The 18400-nt window shown below is 36.4% G+C and overlaps 1 protein-coding gene across 15 annotated transcripts in view; it reads right to left on the bottom strand.

The window, feature by feature from the left end:
• LOC114648100 (myelin transcription factor 1-like protein) overlaps positions 1-18400 on the bottom strand; it is a 647050-nt gene that overhangs the window by 175254 nt on the left and 453396 nt on the right. For all 15 annotated transcript variants that reach the window (XM_051925515.1, XM_051925514.1, XM_051925524.1 and 12 more), the window contains one exon: positions 3699-3833. In XM_051925515.1, coding sequence (XP_051781475.1) covers positions 3699-3833 — 135 coding nt within the window. The remainder of the gene's footprint in view (positions 1-3698; positions 3834-18400) is intronic.

The following is an 18400-nucleotide window of genomic DNA, read 5'->3' as shown; positions in this document are numbered from 1 at the left end:
TTCCCGGAAATTCGGGAATCCCTCATTTCATTCCCGGGAATTCCAGGAGCCCGGGGATGACACAGTGCACGGGCATCTCACATGTGAACGGTTTTAGAACGACTGACACTTATTTTTAATAAAACTACTGCAATATGTTGACACAAATAAAAGACTAACCTTATCTACACACAGGTGGCGCAGTGGTAGTGCTGCTGCTTTGCAGTAAGGAGACTGTGGAAGATTGTGGGTTCCCGGCTCCTCCCTGTGTGGACAGCGCTTTGAGTACTGAGAAAAGCACTATTTAAATGTAATTTATTATTATTATTAACATGTCCAGTGTGTGGTCGTCCAGGCAAGAGCGCACCTTCGTGCAGAAGTATGCCAGCCGCTGAGAAAGCACGCTCTGCCTCCACTGAAGTAGGCGGCACAATCATCAGATACTGATACACTTGTTTTAAACAAAGCCCGCGATTGCCGTTGCACTGAAACACCGCCATTTCAGCTTTTACTGATGCATCCAGTTTCTTGTCATCATTTTGTGATGGCAAGTTTCTTGGCACAGATAATGCGGATGCAACAGACTGACACATTGCAATTTCAAGTTGTTGTTCAAAGCTGTTGTCTGATGAAGAGCAAGCTGCAGCAGTGGCGCCACCTTAATTATTTTCAACTATAACTCTGTTATTTCTTTATCAATTTTTACACTTTTACACGCTATATATGCAAGCTTGGCCGTTTCCATTTTCCCGGGATACTGCAGGAATGCGGGAATGAAGAATGTCTGGGAATCCCGGGCTCCTGATTACCGGGAGCCCGGGAATGGATTCCCAACTGGCTACTAACTTAGGCCTACTTCAGATTAAAAATCATATTTCCAGTTTACAGAGTCACCATGACATCTGGCCACATGGACCTACAGGCCAGTAAAACGATACATATGTAATAGCAAAGTCTCTATGTTTAGTCTACACCAGGCAACTAATGATACCATTTCTATGGGACGCCTTTCAGCTGCTGATTTCATCTTTGAGTTTTGAAAATACTGTTCCTCAGATTTTACACTACCTTCATATCCACATGCCTGTATTCTGAATTCCCCTTAACTGACTGCTGTGGCTATTTGTTTAATTGGCTTTAGCCTATTTTGTCTCACAATTTTTTTATTCTTTCTTCTGTTCCTGCATTGGATGATTTAGGACATTAAACATTTTACTTTACCAACATTACTTTACATACATTTACTTACTGTATGTTTCCCAAAACATTAAACACTGTGTAAAATGTAAATGAAAAAAATCAGTGATTTGCAAAACATTTAATCCCTATATTTAACTGAAAATAGTACGAAGACGTCTTTTTCAGGGAGGGCCTTTCGGATTTCAGCAAGACAATGCCAAACCACATTCTGCTTATATCACAACAGCATGTAAAAGTAAAAGAATCTCGATGCTAAACTGACCTGACTGCAGTCCAAACCTGCAACCCAGAAAACATCTGGCACAATATAATGAAAACTATGACAAATGAGACCTTGAACTGTTAAGCAGCTAGAATCCTATAGTATGCAAGAATGGGACAACTTTTCACTTTCAAAACTACAGCAATTGGTCACTTCAGATCCCAAAAGTTTTCAGAGTGTTGCTAAAACAAAAGGAAATGTGACAGTGGTAAACATGGCCTGTTCCAACTTTCTTGAAATACTTTGCTGGCATCAAATTAAAAATGAACACATATTGTTCACAAAACAAGACACTTTCTCAGTGTCAGCATTTGATATGTTGTTTTTGTACTATTTTCAGTTAAATATAGGGTTTTAAATAATTTGCAAATCACCACATTCAATTTTTATGTACATTTTACCAAAATATTTTTTGCAAATTGGGTTGCTCCTTTACCACTAATGATCATGGAGTAACCCATCACAACTTAGAGGTTAGTGCCTGTACTTTATGTTTCTGTGTGTTAATATTCCTACATGTGTGTATATTCCTGTATATTCCTGCGTGTAAGTATACCTACTTACAATCTGTAAAGTTGTACTGGAAAGAACAAAATCTAATAAATATATTTATGAAATGTGATATAAAAGATTTAAATTCAGGCTGTGGGTCAATAAATAAATAAATAAATATAAGGTATAGTTCAAATTTGAAATCTAGTGTGTGCTGCTGCACTATACAATATAATATTCTCAGATCTCCTTAATCCAATGCAGGGTTGCATTGGGCTGGAGCCAAGTGGCATCAAGTGCAAAGCAGAAACCAGCTCTGAAGAGGGTGTCTGTCCATCACAGGGTCCATTCAAGTCACACAGTGGCAATTTAGAATTACCATTTAAACTAACCTACATATGTCTAGGGGCGTTGGAGAAAAATTGGACTACCTAGTCAAAAATGAATACAGGCAATGAGCGACCACAGAATTCAAACCTAGGACTCTGAACCCATGATTCAGAAACTCTGATGACTGTACCACTCTAATCCTGAATAACATCTACTAAATATATTCAGAATGCTGACTAGTGCATTAGCACTAATAATCTAAACATAATACTAAAAAAAAAAAGTTATTCTTCTTAAACCTGCTCAGAATAAAAGATACTTTAAATGTTTTTCTGTCTACAGTTAGTATTTTTGTGAAGCAGAGCATGGTTTTTTTTTTGCTTTAATTCACATTTTTGTAAAAAAATACAAATACCATATTTAAGATTGTTACTCAATAAAAAAGAAATAAATCATTTAATGGCATATCTATATTTTAGTGTAAGAGGTGATTTAATCTGCTATGACCTTGGATTTGAGCTTTCAGCCTAGTGTGAACAAAGCTTAAGGGCATAAGTAACATCATACTGCTTAGCCTCATAACACCTGACTCTTATACCTAATAAGAATATGCTTAATGTGAAGGAAGCCAAATGGATCCTAACACAGCTGACTTAGAAAATGTACTTGTCCAAGTCTTTACAGGTCTTCATGCCAACATTTTGCCATTAGTTGAATAAGGAACATTTATGGATGCAATATAAAGATTATGCCTACTTTACTTAAAAGCACATAAAATAGCTCAAAATGTTTCATTTTTCGTCTTAAGTGACACAGCCATGGATATCTATTTAATTATAGTTGATATAATGAAAATTGTCAAATTTATATACTTTTTAAAGATGTTATTCATTATTTTTTGCTAAAGCTTAAACTGTATCTGAAATACTTATTAAATAATAACTACATAAATACTTTGGAATGCATCTAAATTCATGGTGCTTTTTGCTACACCTTATGGTCTTTCACTAATATTTTTAACATCAAAACTGTATTATTTTGAAAAGAATGTTTTTGTGCTCGTTCTTCTTGCATAACACTTAATCAGAAAATTGATGTGAAAATTATAGGATGTTCCAAAGTCTGAAATTACATTTCTATACAGGAAAATGGTAAAAAAAAAAAAATGAAATTCACAAACTATATGCAAATAAAGGTACAAAATTAACAAAGACATAAAAACTTTAATGATAAACTTGAAATGAAAACACTTTTCATAATGTGTTAAACACACAGCTTTTAAAAATTTAAATAAAATCTAATTTTGAATAAAGTCAAGAAAAAACACCAATTTACCAATATCATAAACTAAACTGATAACAAAAAAATTAATTATGACACAAGTCTATATTAAGAAATTTATTTTAATTTAAAAGACTACACACTAGTTGCTTACTTTCTGGAGGTACCCTGTCTTTATGCGGACATCCTGATAAGCTTCGATGGTGAGGATATAGTCCAGTCACATGACCTGTTCCATCACACCCAGGAGTCGGACATTTGCTTTCTTTCTTTTCAGCTCGAGATGAATCTATAAAATTAAGTGAATAACCATCAGCACATTCAATAAGCATACATAACCATACATTAATATGTATATATTAGGGTTGGTCAGTTTTCTAACTTATTTTTATTGATTGTAATTCAGTATAAAATTGTTTAGATGTACAGACAGGACAACTAGATAAGCACTTTGCAGCCAAAAGAATGTGGACACCTCTCCAAATTATTGAGATCAGATATTTCAGCTGCCCCCATTGTTAACAGGTGCATAAAATCAAGCTCACAGATTTTTAATGTCCACTGACAAACACTGTAGAATGGGCAATACTTTAGAGTTCAGTGACTTTTAATGTGGAACTATCATAGGTTGCCATCTTTGGTACAAGGATATGAAATTTCTGCTCTGCTAGATTTGCCCCAGTGAACTTTGTTATTGTTGTGAAGTGGAATGGCATCTAGGACTAACAACAACTCAGCCATCAAGTGGAAGACCATTCAAACTCATTGAGCGGGGCTACCAAATGCTGAAGTCAAAACAATTAAAAATTGACTATTCTCTGTTGCTTTACTCAATGCAGAGTTCCACACTACATCTACAACCAACATCAGTACAAGAACTGTACGCCGGAAGCTTCATTAAATGGGTCTCCATGGCCAAAAAGCTGCACACAATCTTAAGATCACTATACACAATTACAAGTGTCGACTGGAGTGATGTAAAGCATACTGCCATTTCTTTTTTTTTGTGATTAACTTTTTATTGAACAAAAACAAATTGACAGGAATAAAAGGACATAACATACAAAGTAGTGACCTAACTTTGGACTGATATTTAGTAGGAGGTGGAATTGGCAGCATGGAGTTAATGAAGCTGAAGTGGGGTACAATATTCATTTTGAATACGATGAGACTGAAAAGAGAGGGCAAATTTGATGAGGTGTTTATAGAGGCTTTCGCATCAGCAAAGATACAGCGATAGTTATTAGAGCAGGGGTGCCCACACCAAATGACCAGGTCAAAATGATCTACCTACAGTAAAACTGCTAATTATATTATATATATATATATATATATATATATATATATATATATATATATATATACACATACTGTATATTGAGTATGCTTTATATATAAAATACATGTTGGCGTACCTTGCATAACTACATGAACCCTTACGGCACAATACGATTCAATGCATTTATGATCACTACTTTACTCTCTGATGAATTGCACTGAATAGAGTCACCAAGGGTTGCATAGTCCAGACAGTGGCTGCTGGTAGCCAATCTCAAGCAGGCTTTCAAATGATCATCAGTCATGGTGGAATAGTATTTGGACTTAATAATCTTCATGTGGGAAAAGGCTGACTCACATAAATAAGTACAGCTGAATAATGCAGTCAAGGAGGTAGCACATTTCCTCATGTTTGGGTACTGTTCCTCTGTGAGTAAGTTCCAAAACTGTCCATGAGCCCTGGACTTCAGCTGAATGTCAGCCTGTAGTGTCAAAATCTCATCCTACACTGTAGACGAGTTTTAGGTGAAACAGTGTTGCAATTTTTCATGTGAGTGAATCAACCTCAACATCTTCCCTAAAAGGATAGCACATAAATGTAATGATTGGCTCAAGTAAAGCAAAGTCTTGAAACTGTCTGTCAAAGTGTGACAGACACTTTTCAATCTGCTGTGTGTAGTGCACACTGTCAAGTTGCGCACACTCCTTCTGTTGCGTCTCCAGCTCTGACCCGTGGTTTTGGATGTTCCACAAATCATGGCACTGCAGCTTTGAGGACAGATGTCGCATTTTTCATTTGAAAGCATTAACCGAGCCAATCATATTGACCATGGTTTTGTCTTTTCCTTGCAGCTGTAAATTAAGCTCATTCAAAATGTTGGTCAGATCGGTAAAAAAAAATGCCAGGTCTAGTAGCCACTGATCGTCATTAAGTTGCAAGTTGCTTGTATTCTGCATGTTTAATGACAAGGAGAAACTCCTTTATCTCCGGCCAGAGGTCTCGAAATTGCTGCAGGAATTTCCTCCTAGCCGTCTGCCTCTACGAAGGCCTCTTTTATCATCTCTCCATCTTGGAAGGACTTTTTATGCTTAATGATGGAGTGACTCACCCGGAACGATGCTTTGGTGTCTGTCTTTGCTTTTGAATTCAGCTGAGTGAAAAATGACTGCTGTCTGATTAAGTGCAATTTTAGTTCCCTCACCTTTCTCAGCTCGCTTTTCGGAGGGAAGTCAGTGTTGTAGTTTTTATGAATAGTTCGAAAGTGCCTATACACATTTTCCTTTCTTTGGAATAGCAATGATAAATTTACAGATCAGACAAACACACTTCGATTATGACATTGTGAGAAAAAAAAATCCTGTTCCCATTCTGCATGTCCAGCCCATTTTTTTTTTTATATCCCTTCTTTAGTAGATATAAATTGGAAGGCTAACTAAGTCACTTACATCACTGGAGATTTGCAGTAGCTCACGCGTTTGATCGTGCGTGCGTGATGACCTGTGTGTTAGAAGAGAAGAGAGCTCAGACTGAATGTCAATCAAGTGGCAAATGCCATAGGGAGGATAGATGATAGACTAACATCTAAAAATATTTTTTTTGAATGCAACACGATCTACCTGCACTACCTTTCTGATCTACAGTCGATCGCAATCGACGTGTTGGGCACCCCTGTATTACAGGATATATCTGATATTGAGGCAGTAATATTAACTCTCAAATATGTTATACTACTAGATACAGGGATGACCGAAGGTAGGGGGCAACGACAGTACATATCATTAAGGGACAGAAGAGATGATTTAGACCAATTAATTTTGTAATCAGACAGGGCTTCGAAACACCTAAACAGTTCTGGAACGCAAGGGATGTCAGTCAGGGCATTACCTAGGCAGAAGAGGATGTCGTTGGCATATAAGGATATCATATGACTGGAATTTGAAATTGTAATAGGATTTAGGAGCTGGGAATTATGGATTGCAATTATAAGCGGTTCAAGAGATAAGTTGCAGAGTAAAGGAGACAAAGGACAGCCTTGCTTAGCTCTCCAACTAATGGAGAAGGGATGTGAGATATTTGAATTAGACAGGAGAAATGCAGAGGGAGAGGAGTGAAGAGTTTTCACCAGATTTCTAAAACTTGGAACAAAATCCATTCTGTCCATGACTTGCGATAAACATTGCCAAGTCTTGCAAACAAAAGACTTTTCGGCATCCAGGGTAAGGAGTGCAGCAGGGCTGGGAAGGGAAGGAGATGAATTAATGACATGCAGAAGTCTTCTCATGTTATCCGAGGCTAACTGTGAATGTATGAAACCAGAGTGGTCGAGGTGGATTGATTTGTTAATGACTTTCTGAAAGCAGCAGGCCAGAACTATAGCTAGCAGTTTTGTATCCATATTAATGAGTGAGAGGGGTCTGAAACTCTGCCACACAGTAGGGTCTTTACCTTGCTTCAAAAGTAACGTAATAACTGCAATATTAATACTAGGATTCGAATGGCCACAGGAAGGAGCTACACTGATCATCTCAAAAAGGGGAAAGGATAAATGTTTCCAGAATATGGAAATTACCTTAGGCAGAAGCCCATCCATCCCTGGTGGCCTTACCTGTGCTCATTGGGTCTAACACCTCTTTAAGTTCAGGCAAAGTGATGGAAGCATATAGAAGAAAAGCCTCTGCTTGGTCAGATATATAACATACTACAATTTCTTTGGAGCACTAGAAATGTGTTCTCTATGGTGATGATTAACACTGCGTTATCTGGCAGTTTGATGGACAAATCTTGGTTTCACTGATGCCAGGACAACATAGTGCTTAATGTAAAGTTTGATGGATGTGGGATAATGGTCTGGGGCTGATTTTCAGGGTTTGGGCTAGGCACCTTGGTTCCAGTAAAGGATACTGTTAATGCTGCAGCATAGAAAGACATTTTGCACTTCCAACTTTGAGGCAACAGTTTGGGGAAGGTCCCTTTTCTCTTCTAGCATGACTGTATCACAATGCACAAAGCCAGGTCCATAAAGACATGGTTTCATGAGTTGGTTGTGGAGGAATTTAATTGGCCTGCACAAAGCCCTGATCTAAACATTTTTGACACCTTGGGATTAATTGAAACTCCAGTTGTGAGCCAGGTCTTATTACCCACCATCAGTACTTGACCTCACAAAAGTTCTTTTGGCTGAATGGGCACACATTCCCAACAAACAATGCAGCTGTTTTCATATAAATCAATATAAATGTAGCCATTTTCAAATAAAATGTCGATTCATGGGATAAAAGACTAATCCCTGTGGTGCATGATTTTTTACTGTGTTGTGTAGAACCAGAAAAGAGAAAGTGGGGAGGAAGTTGAAAGAATAGAGAAGGGCTTTGGAAAATAGAGAGTTGAAGTTAAATAGGAAGAAGACAACAGAGTATATGAGGTTAAATGATGGTCAGGATTCAGATGTTAGCCTGTAGGGAGAGCTATTGAAAAGAGTGGATAAATTTAAATATCTAGGATCAGTGGTAGCCCAAGATGGAAAACTAGATGCAGAGATAACCCATAGAGTGCAGTGAAGAAGGAACAATTGGAAAAAAATATGAGAAGCATTTTATAATTGAAGAATTAAGGGTAATGTTAAAGGTAAGGTTTTAAGACAGTGATTAAACCAACAATGATGTTTTGAGCTGAGACATGGACAGTAAAGGGAACACAGGAGAAGTTACATGTGCCAGAAATGAGAATATTGGGATGGATGTGTGGAGTTACAAAAAAGGACTGAATTAGAAATGAGACAATCAGAGGCACAACAAAAGTGGGAGATATATCTGAGAAAGTACAGGAAATTAGGTTGAAGTGGTATGGACATTTGATGAGGAGAGACAGCGAGTATGTGGGCAAATGAGTGATGGGAATGGAAGTACAGGGAAAGAGAAAGTGAGGGAGGCCAAAGCAGAGGTGGATGTATAAGGTAAAAAAAGATATGAAGGAAAAGGGCTTGACTGGTGAGGAAGTACAGGACTGAGAAGTGGGAAAAGATGAGGAGGAAGAAGATAAAGATTATTTTGTGGATTAATCTCTGTCAGCCAAAGGTTTTTACAAATTCCTTTCCCTTGCCAGGCATTTTTATATTGTGGGACAAAGTATATTTTTGAGGATTAAATGCCTTTTGAGCCTGCAAGTCCCAAAGCAGGCCAGTTCATTCTGGGCTAAGCTCATCTGGTGAGGCATAATTCTGGCAGGCAGAGGAGACCTGCATGGCCTGCCTTGGCTTGTGAAGGCTCTTGGAGGTCTCACATCCTATTTGCTTCAACACCAAAACATGACAAATCTGCCCAAGTGCTTATGATGGTATCCAGTAGGACTGAGCTATTGGTCAATGAAATTGTCCATGGATGATAGGCTGGACTGTTTTTCACCTGTCCCAACATTTTTGGAACAGGGCATGTGTGTGTATGTGTGTATACATATATAAAGAGGGATAGAGAAATAAAAAAGCAGTTATTAATAAGTGAAGAGTGCTATACAAAAAACAAAACAAACTGAGTAAGATAATATTATACACTTTACTGAAATGTAAATTGCTTAAGGCAATCCTTAACCTAAACAAAAAGTGCTGAATCTTTCTCATATACTGACATTCGTTTAGATTAACATTCACAGGATCTAGAAGATCAGCATGGTTTGCAGTCATTAGTACTAGTTCTCTACACCTCCTGATTGAATCCAAACCTTGGCAATTTATTTGCAGTATTAGTGTGTTTCCCCTGTGTCTTTGCTGATTTTTCTAACCCATATTACAATGATATGCATGTTAATATAATTCACACCTCTCAATTGTTTTAGGGTGGGGGCGTCCATGAATGTATCTTGCAATAGACTGTTGCTCAACTAGAGTTTGTTCCTGATCATGGGAAATGGTTTTCAAGATGGTGCAGTTATATAATAATCTAAGTGAATTTAATGATCTTACATTAAAAGTTCAAGTTTTGGGTACTTCCTGCAAACTGTGACAAATTTGTGACTTGAGAACTTCTTAAAATAAATATGAAACAGTGCACCCTGGAAAAATAATTTTAATTTTCCATATAGTCAGAGTGAGACAGAACTTGCTTCAGTTGATATGATTATAAACAAGCCAATAAATGTGAAATTTATTAGACCTTAAATTGCGTTCCAGAGCCACCCGCGAAATAAGAAAATCCGCGAAGTAGAAACCATATGTTTATATGGTTATTTTTATATTGTCATGCTTGGGTCACAGATTTGCGCAGAAACACAGGAGGTTGTAGAGAGACAGGAACGTTATTCAAACACTGAAAACAAACATTTGTCTCTTTTTCAAAAGTTTAAACTGTGCTCCATGACAAGACAGAGATGACAGTTCCGTCTCACAATTAAAAGAATGCAAACATATCTTCCTCTTCAAAGAAGTGCGAGTCAGGAGCAGAGCATGTCAGAGAGATAGAGAAAAGCAAACAAATCAATAGGGCTGTTTGGCTTTTAAGTATGCGAAGCACCGCGGCACAAAGCTGTTGAAGGCGGCAGCTCACACCCCCTCCGTCAGGAGCAGAGAAAGAGAGAGAGAGAGAGATAGAGAGAGACAGAGTTTGTTTTTCAATCAAAAATCAATACGTGCCCTTCGAGCTTTTAAGTATGTGAAGCACCGTGCAGCATGTCGCTTCAGGAAGCAGCTGCACAGAAGGTAGCAACGTGAAGATAATCTTTCAGCATTTTTAGACGAGCGTCCGTATCGTCTAGGTGTGTAAACAGCCCCCCTGCTCAATCCCCCTACGTCAGGATCAGAGAAAGTCAGCGCGAGAGAGAGAGAAAAGTAAGTTGGGTAGCTTCTCAGCCATCTGCCAATAGCGTCCCTTGTATGAAATCAACTGGGCAAACCAACTGAGGAAGCATGTACCAGAAATTAAAAGACCCATTGTCCGCAGAAATCCGCGAACCAGCAAAAAATCTGCGATATATATTTAAATATGCTAACATATAAAATCCGCGATGGAGTGAAGCCGCGAAAGGCGAAGCGCGATATAGCGAGGGATTACTGTAATTATTCTCTTTATTTAACTTATTTAAAACTGAATCTGTGTAACAACCATACTAATGCTAATATTGATGTGCTGTCCATTAACTATTACTGTCAATCCACCTCTGGATACCTTCTGTAGCACATTTTACAGAATGTATCCAGAGGTGGATTGTCAGTAATAGTTAATGGGCAGCACATCAATATTAACATTAGTATGGTTGTTACACAGATTCAGTTTTAAATAAGTTAAATAAAGAGAATAATTAAGTAAAGTTTACGATTTGTTTTTTCCATTACAATAAATCATTTTTTAGTAAAAGTAAATGAATAAATGATTTGACTGAAATAGTGAAAATTGACAGGTAGATCATTGTAATGTTTTACTTTTCCTGTTGACAATTTGCCTTTAAAAAAGAAAATTGTGATTACTGATGTACCAGCAATCACTCCTTTTAGGGTGGAGTGGTGGTTCTGAGGCTAGGGATCTGTGCCGGCAATCGGAAGGCTGCCAGTTCGAATCCTGTAAATGCCAGGAGTGACTCTACTTCGTTGGGACCTGGAGTAAGGCTCTTAACTGTAATTGTTTCATCCTGGGTATGATGTTAATCTGCATCCAGCCCTGCAAGCAAGTCCTCCAATTTACAGGGAAAACTTGGGGGTTGGTGGCAAGATTCCCACTCCAGCCACCGTAACAAACCTCACACCGAAAGGTTGCAATGTGGTGTCACCTGCTGCACTCGGGTCCCAATCCAGGTGGTTCAGCGTGTGGTGGGTGCGGCAACTTGCTATCAGGTCTTACTCCCAACCTCTCTTGGACACAGTACTTTGTAGGGAAGCCATGAAATGCAGAATGGAAAAAGAAGCCATACTATCATGTGCTTAGCAAATTATTTAGTAAGTATCAAATAATAAATGTAAAGGCATCCTTCACATCCAAAGGTTGAGCACTGAGTTCTAGTGGATGGAGCTGTACCTGATTCAACTCCAAACCCTGGACTTTTGGCTCTGCAAATGACCTTCTTGCTTTGTAGGTAAGTTTAACAAGACGTTTGAGTTGATTGCAGAAATAAGTTCATTTTCTTCAGCCGGTTCAGCCCAGTCTTTCTTTAGTCTATTTCTGTATTATATAATTCTTATAGATAACTTGTTGTTTTCTGAATTATTTATTCTAATGAATACTGCATAATTCCAATGTAAGACTGTGGGATTTGCATAATTTGTGTATGCTTTAAGAAAGTGATTATGTAATCATCTCTGTATCTGTGTTACTGCTAGAGATTCAACATACAATGTGGAAATGAAAGCAAATAATCACGGATACACAGTTAGTGGGGCTGCTAAAACAGCACACTTTGAGACTATCAAAAAATCAGCAAATGCTAAATTTGTATTGGTGGTTGGAGTTTTAAAGCCAAATAAAATTAGATTAGATTAGATAAACTTTATTAATCCAATGGGCAAATTCAAACTAATTCAAACAAATTCAGAACTAATGTTAATTCCATATCCTTAATTTAATTAATTTGACAAGTAACACTTTTAGAGTTGGCATCTGCTTGTAAAAGTGTGCTGTGTTCGATTCTGAACTATTGTTCCAAGCATTAATAAAACCTGTTTGCCAACTGGAATATTTCCATTTTATGAACATTTTGCACATTCAGTCCTATTTGGAATATCCTTCTGCCAATGCTTTTATCGACACTTTTATTTGATCACATCCAAACTACAGTAATTCCCTTTATAGTAATATTCTTAACAGTTTGTTACACAACCTTCAGATAGTTTGAAATTATATACACACACTGTTGTGAGAGATTGTTATTCCAATATTGTTTCAATTATACTAGCTCTCCATTGATCAATGGATACAATTTAAAATCTTTAAATGACTTTACTTGGTTCACCTGTTTACTGAATTTATTAGTCATTACGTGTAAAAATGAATTCTCCGCTCTACTGATGCCCATCTTTTTCTATTCGAACTTATATGAGCCTGATTTAACAAGTGATTGAGGAGCTTAGATTAGAAGTGAGTCTGGAATGGGATTTAAAGTGATTTCAGGGAAGAGACTCAGTGAGTTTGATATCTGGAGAAGAGACTGGATTGAAATCTCACTGGAGTAAGGAACAAGTAAGGATTGAGAGAAACAGTATTTTGCTTTTCTGTTTCATTTTCCTTTACCTTAATTTGGGAATGGAGAAATGTCAGGAATTTACTCTCCTTTAACTCAGCATTCCCCTTTTGCTTTTTTGCTTCTATATAAGTTTTCTATTTTATTATATTCTTTATTAACTGCTCTTTCTTTTTTGTCATCTGTACTACATCAATGCAAGTCCCTCTTATACCTTCCTGGACACCAGTTCTATTATTATTATTATCCTAAAAGAAACCTTAATCTCAATGCTTTAACATTCTTGTCGCTACTTTGATTGAACTTAATACTTCTGTGTGCATTAACTCCATCCATCCATCAATCCATCCATCCATCCTTCCATTTCCTATTCCTCTGAGGTAGTATAGACTTAACTAACTTAAATTTAAATGTACTTTTGCAAAATGCATATTCTTTATTTGATGTTACTTATATTTGCCTCACAAGGTTCACATTTTCTGAAGCAAATAATCAAATCACATCATGTTACATTAATTTTAACCTGATTCCTAATATTTCTTTTCTAACATTTTCTCAACCATCTGTACTGCTTGCAAGTGTTTGAACACTCAGGATATTGCACAATCAAACTGAGCAATCTTTGCTTAGTATTAAACGACAAATAAAGTTGTTTCCTAATCCTCCTTTCTTTCCCAAATAAAGTTACACTGGGATAACATCCTTCAACTTAAAGATGTTTAGTGACTCTTCAGAATTTCTCAGACCACCCCATGTAAAGGTCTTATTTAGCAGCTTCATATTCTACAAAGCAATTCTAAAATTGTCATTTGAGAACTAAACAGTTAATTCAGTTTCAGTTTTCTAAAAACCAACATAATAATTCTATCCAGTCGCAAACTCTTGTTTTCAAACAAGCATTTTAATCACCTCCCACTTATACCTCAAATAAAATTCTTTTGAATTATCCCTCATTCATTGTCTTAGCAATATACTTGTTCTCTCTTCTCACATTGTTTCCATCAGCACAAACATCTTAATTTTAACCATATCATGCTGCTAAGAAAATACTGTAATCTGCTATTACTAACTAATGTCTCATGCACTGACAGTGTCTTTATTTTTCACCAGGCTCTGCATGACTCTTTTCATTCACAAGCTATCTACTGTTCTCTTTACACCATCATATTCAGATACCACTAGCCATTTACATTGAATCACTGAACCTTACTCTTAATTGTATTAAAACTTAATCCTCACAATTCATACTGTATCTAATATATGCATGTTTATCTGAAAGTTTGATTATAAGATACGCTTTCTGAGAATCTGTTAATAAAAATAATCAAATGATAGATGGGTTTCAATAAAAATTTAATTCACATATTATTTATGATGGAAAGATGGTTTATAATGCATTTATGTACAGGCTGTTGATGCTTTTCATCACATATACAATAAAGGTAACAGAAAAGCAAAATGGTCAATCCTGCTGAATCATGTTTCCAGAAAGTAGTAATTGGTTCAATACTTGGCCTAGTCAGCTCTTGAGTGGAATTTGCCCACCCTATAGATGTGCATGATAGGTCAATGGGTAATGAATGATATAGAGACCAGGTGTATGCAGTCAATATGTGTGGTCATGTCTGTGATGGACTGACATAAACATCTTAAGAGTATTTTAAACCTTTCATTTATTGTTACTGGCACAGTCTCTACCTTCTTTCTGCTCTGAATTGCAACCGGCTGAAAAAATGGATGGATTGATAGATAGCCACATTACTGTATATTATTAGAAATGGAGACTAATAAAATAAAATTATGAGACTGTTTATTTTTATTTTAACACTGATATTTAAAAAATGTAGAAAACAATATTCTTGTTTATTGTAGCTCTTCTTTACTTGAAGAATAACCTAATACACACTAAGATAAATATAAAATGACCAGGAAATTATACTAACTTAAACACTAACACCCAAAGTGGACTTAATCCAAAGTGTCTTCAATCAACTTTAGTCCAATCTTAGCCTAGACCATTCAACCTCAAAACGCAAAACTATATTGGTGGACACAAAACACAGTATATTGTTGGACACAAAAAACAACATTTTTATAGACATTAGGGTTGGGTGATGTCTAAAATTCTCAGGTCAATCAATCGTCCCCTTAAACACCACCAACTCATTATGCCATCAAATTGGAGCAGTGGCAGTGTACAGCGTTTTTGCAAATCATGTAATTTTCAATTTGGTCACAGGGTAGCAAGGTACACTGTAACAAGGTACCCTTGTTAAGTAAAGAAAAGCACAGATGGGCAAATGGGTGCCTAAGAAGAAATCAACCTCACCTTTTCGACAACAGTTTGGATTCAAAGCACTTGAGCATGGTCAGCCAAATAACTTAACCAAAGTTATTTGTTGCTTAAGAAGGAAGGCTGCTGTTGTGAAATATTCACAATGAAGTCATATAGTCATTTGCACATACTTGTACAGCACCCAGCAGAAGTTTAGTCCAAGCTATTAGCAATTAGCTATTAGCTACACAAGTTTAGTCCAAGCTATTAGCAAAGAGCCATTAATTACTGGTGTTTCTGGATTTAGAAAACACACAAAAAATAAGCAAAGCAGTGCAAGGCAGATAAAGCAGTACAGTTTTCTTTACATGTTCTTCTCCAATGTGTCTCTTTAAAAGCATAAAAAGTATTTTTCTTGCTAAAGCCACATTTATCAGTCTTAAAATCTTCCAAAGTGGCACCCCATATAGAAAATGGTCAGTTTTAGCCTGGAGTTTAATTTAGTGTAATTTTTTTTATAATAGATGTCGCTCATGAGAAGTCTTTCCTGTTTAAAAATGTTTGGAAGTCTACTAGCGAAGTTCACCTTTTATTAAATTACAGTTATGTTATACATTAGATTATGCACATAGACACTGAGCAACTTCTGCCAGTTACTAGCAAAAGAATTGATGACTTTTGTAGGACAAAGTAGGCTTTGCACATTCTGCTAGGCTTTTAAATGGCGCAACAGGCTTGCTATGATAGCAGATTTAACAGGAATGCAGAAATGCATCCTCCCCTTTCCTTAATTTGCATTCCAAAGTAAGTGAATAAACTCCATTTCATACCAATCTCAGGCTGTACTTCATTTGATAACAAAGATATATACAGTATCAGAGTTGACCTGACATCTTTGCAGAGAGCCCTTTAAAATCCAAAAGGTGCCAAATGGATACTAGAGTCCAGGCAAAGAGCAATAATGCAACCAATGACAACTGCGATGGACAAAATAACACGCCAATGAGAAGGCACAGATTTTGTAATGGGAAGTCACTTTAATCCAATCATGAGAGGTTACACATTCCATTAAAAACTAGCTGCATTTCTTACATGGCGGAACCCTCTGGGCACACAAGCCAAGCTGGGCCAGTAGAGAAGACTAATAAAGAGCTGTTACTTCAAGAAGGGAACTTCAGCATCTAAACTTTTGTGCCAAAAATAGTAATGCTTTTCCTATAAAGTTGCAGAATGTCACAGTAAAAACCTTAAGCTGAAGAAAACACAGCATGCCACACACAAAGGACTATGATGAAGAGAAAAAGTGCACTCCAACGCAAGAAGGATTCTCCACTTGAATCTAGAGCAACAACTGCACACAACACTGGATACCATCCTAAAAGACTTGATATCATAAAACTGTTTGTGCAAAGATAAGTTAAAACTCTAAATAGCCAGTAAACAACCAGCCTCTTCTGCGTTACTTGTTTGTCTGTCTTATCTTATTGCATCCTGTCTTATATGTCAATATATACAAGCAGTTATCCATATTTTTGTAATCCTTGTTTTTATCGATAAGTTTCTTAGAATTGCTTCAGTTACCTTGATATAAGTCTAACAGCCGGAAAGGTAAATAAAAGTAGGAGCCTTAACAAATTATTGAACTAATTACCAGCATTACCAAAGGGAAGACTTTTAATTAATTGATCAAATTATATTCTGTTTCATTTTCCTACACCTGTCACATCAGACACACAAGACATCCATTAAGCAAAAGACAGTTAAAAAAAAGTCTGTTCTGTTCTTGCAACTATCAGTAAATTGAGCCCTGAATATAACAAAAAATAAATTACTGAATTCATGCTCAGTTTTAGACTTAGTACAACTATATAGACTGACATCACCTTAGAAACTAGGGATTGTTTCATGGTTATGGATAATTAAACATAGGTTTCTCAAACCCCTTTCATCTAATTTAGGGTTATAGTAGCCTTGAGCCCATCTCAGTAGAACTGGGTGTAAGGCAGGAACCAACCCTAGATGTGGTAACAGTCCATCAAAGGGCTACCTCAAATATAGCAAATATTTACAGTTGTCAATACAATTGCTACAAAACTCATTGGGGAATAAGAGTGTACCCAAACAAAAGGCAATGCAGTAACAGAAATGACATACCAGATTCACAGAGATAGCAGCTGGGCACTGGACTCAAATCCATCACTGTACCCCCATCAGAACCTGATTAATTTTATGAAAGTTTAAAGCAGGTGAAGAACTCTACTTTAATTTTTGACATATAGTATTTCTCCCCATGACTGAGTTTAGCTTTAAAAAATAAACCACATGGCATTGATAAAAAAATGGCAAAGAGTTCTCTAGGAGTAGGACTCGGATGCAGTAATTCAGGCTCAGGCTAAGGTCAGGCTCCATTTTGTTTTATGTCATATAAAATTACATAATTAAAATAAAAATTATGTCTTAGGCATAACCAATGATAAAAGAAGGTTATATATTCTGTTTCTTAGATTTCATATATAAATATACATATTTTAATAGTAGGATAGATCTAAATTATTTCAGCCATTAATGAGTCAGTTCCTGAGAAACTGGGTCATCAAGATTCTGAAACCATGTACCTAGGGGTAGCTAACAGCATTACAAGAGAAATGCCTAAAAACAAAAGTGTGAAATGCATATATGTTAATACTTTAATTTATCTTCATTTTAATCCTTTGTTATAAATAACCTAGTAAAGAAGATTGAAAATTGAATCTCATTCACATTTAAATGAAAATAATATTATCCATTAGCCTGCTATATTAAATAGCACATAGTCTTCTAGGACCAGAACTCAAAACATAGTGATTTGGACGTTTTGCTCATTTCTGCTTTGTGTCATAAAACACCACATATCCACATCACCATGCCGCATTTATGACAATTGGCTATTTGCTGAGCACTCTGTAGATTAAAATTAAATTTATGTATGTACATAGTATCAACAGTATATAATGGAATGCTTGATGACATGTTTAATTGCACAAATTGTGGAAAGGTGTAAACAGGAATTTGTCATTGTTCCAGAAGGAAAAGCTTTTTAAAGAAATATATTTACATTTTTTGTGACAACAAACCCATCTTTTCATTTGTAAGTCTAACAAAAGTAAGT

The sequence above is a fragment of the Erpetoichthys calabaricus genome, chromosome 3 (assembly GCF_900747795.2).
Source record: "Erpetoichthys calabaricus chromosome 3, fErpCal1.3, whole genome shotgun sequence".
NCBI lineage: Eukaryota > Metazoa > Chordata > Cladistia > Polypteriformes > Polypteridae > Erpetoichthys > Erpetoichthys calabaricus.
The sequence above is the reverse complement of the archived record's forward strand: the minus strand, read 5'-3'. Positions and strand labels throughout refer to the sequence as shown.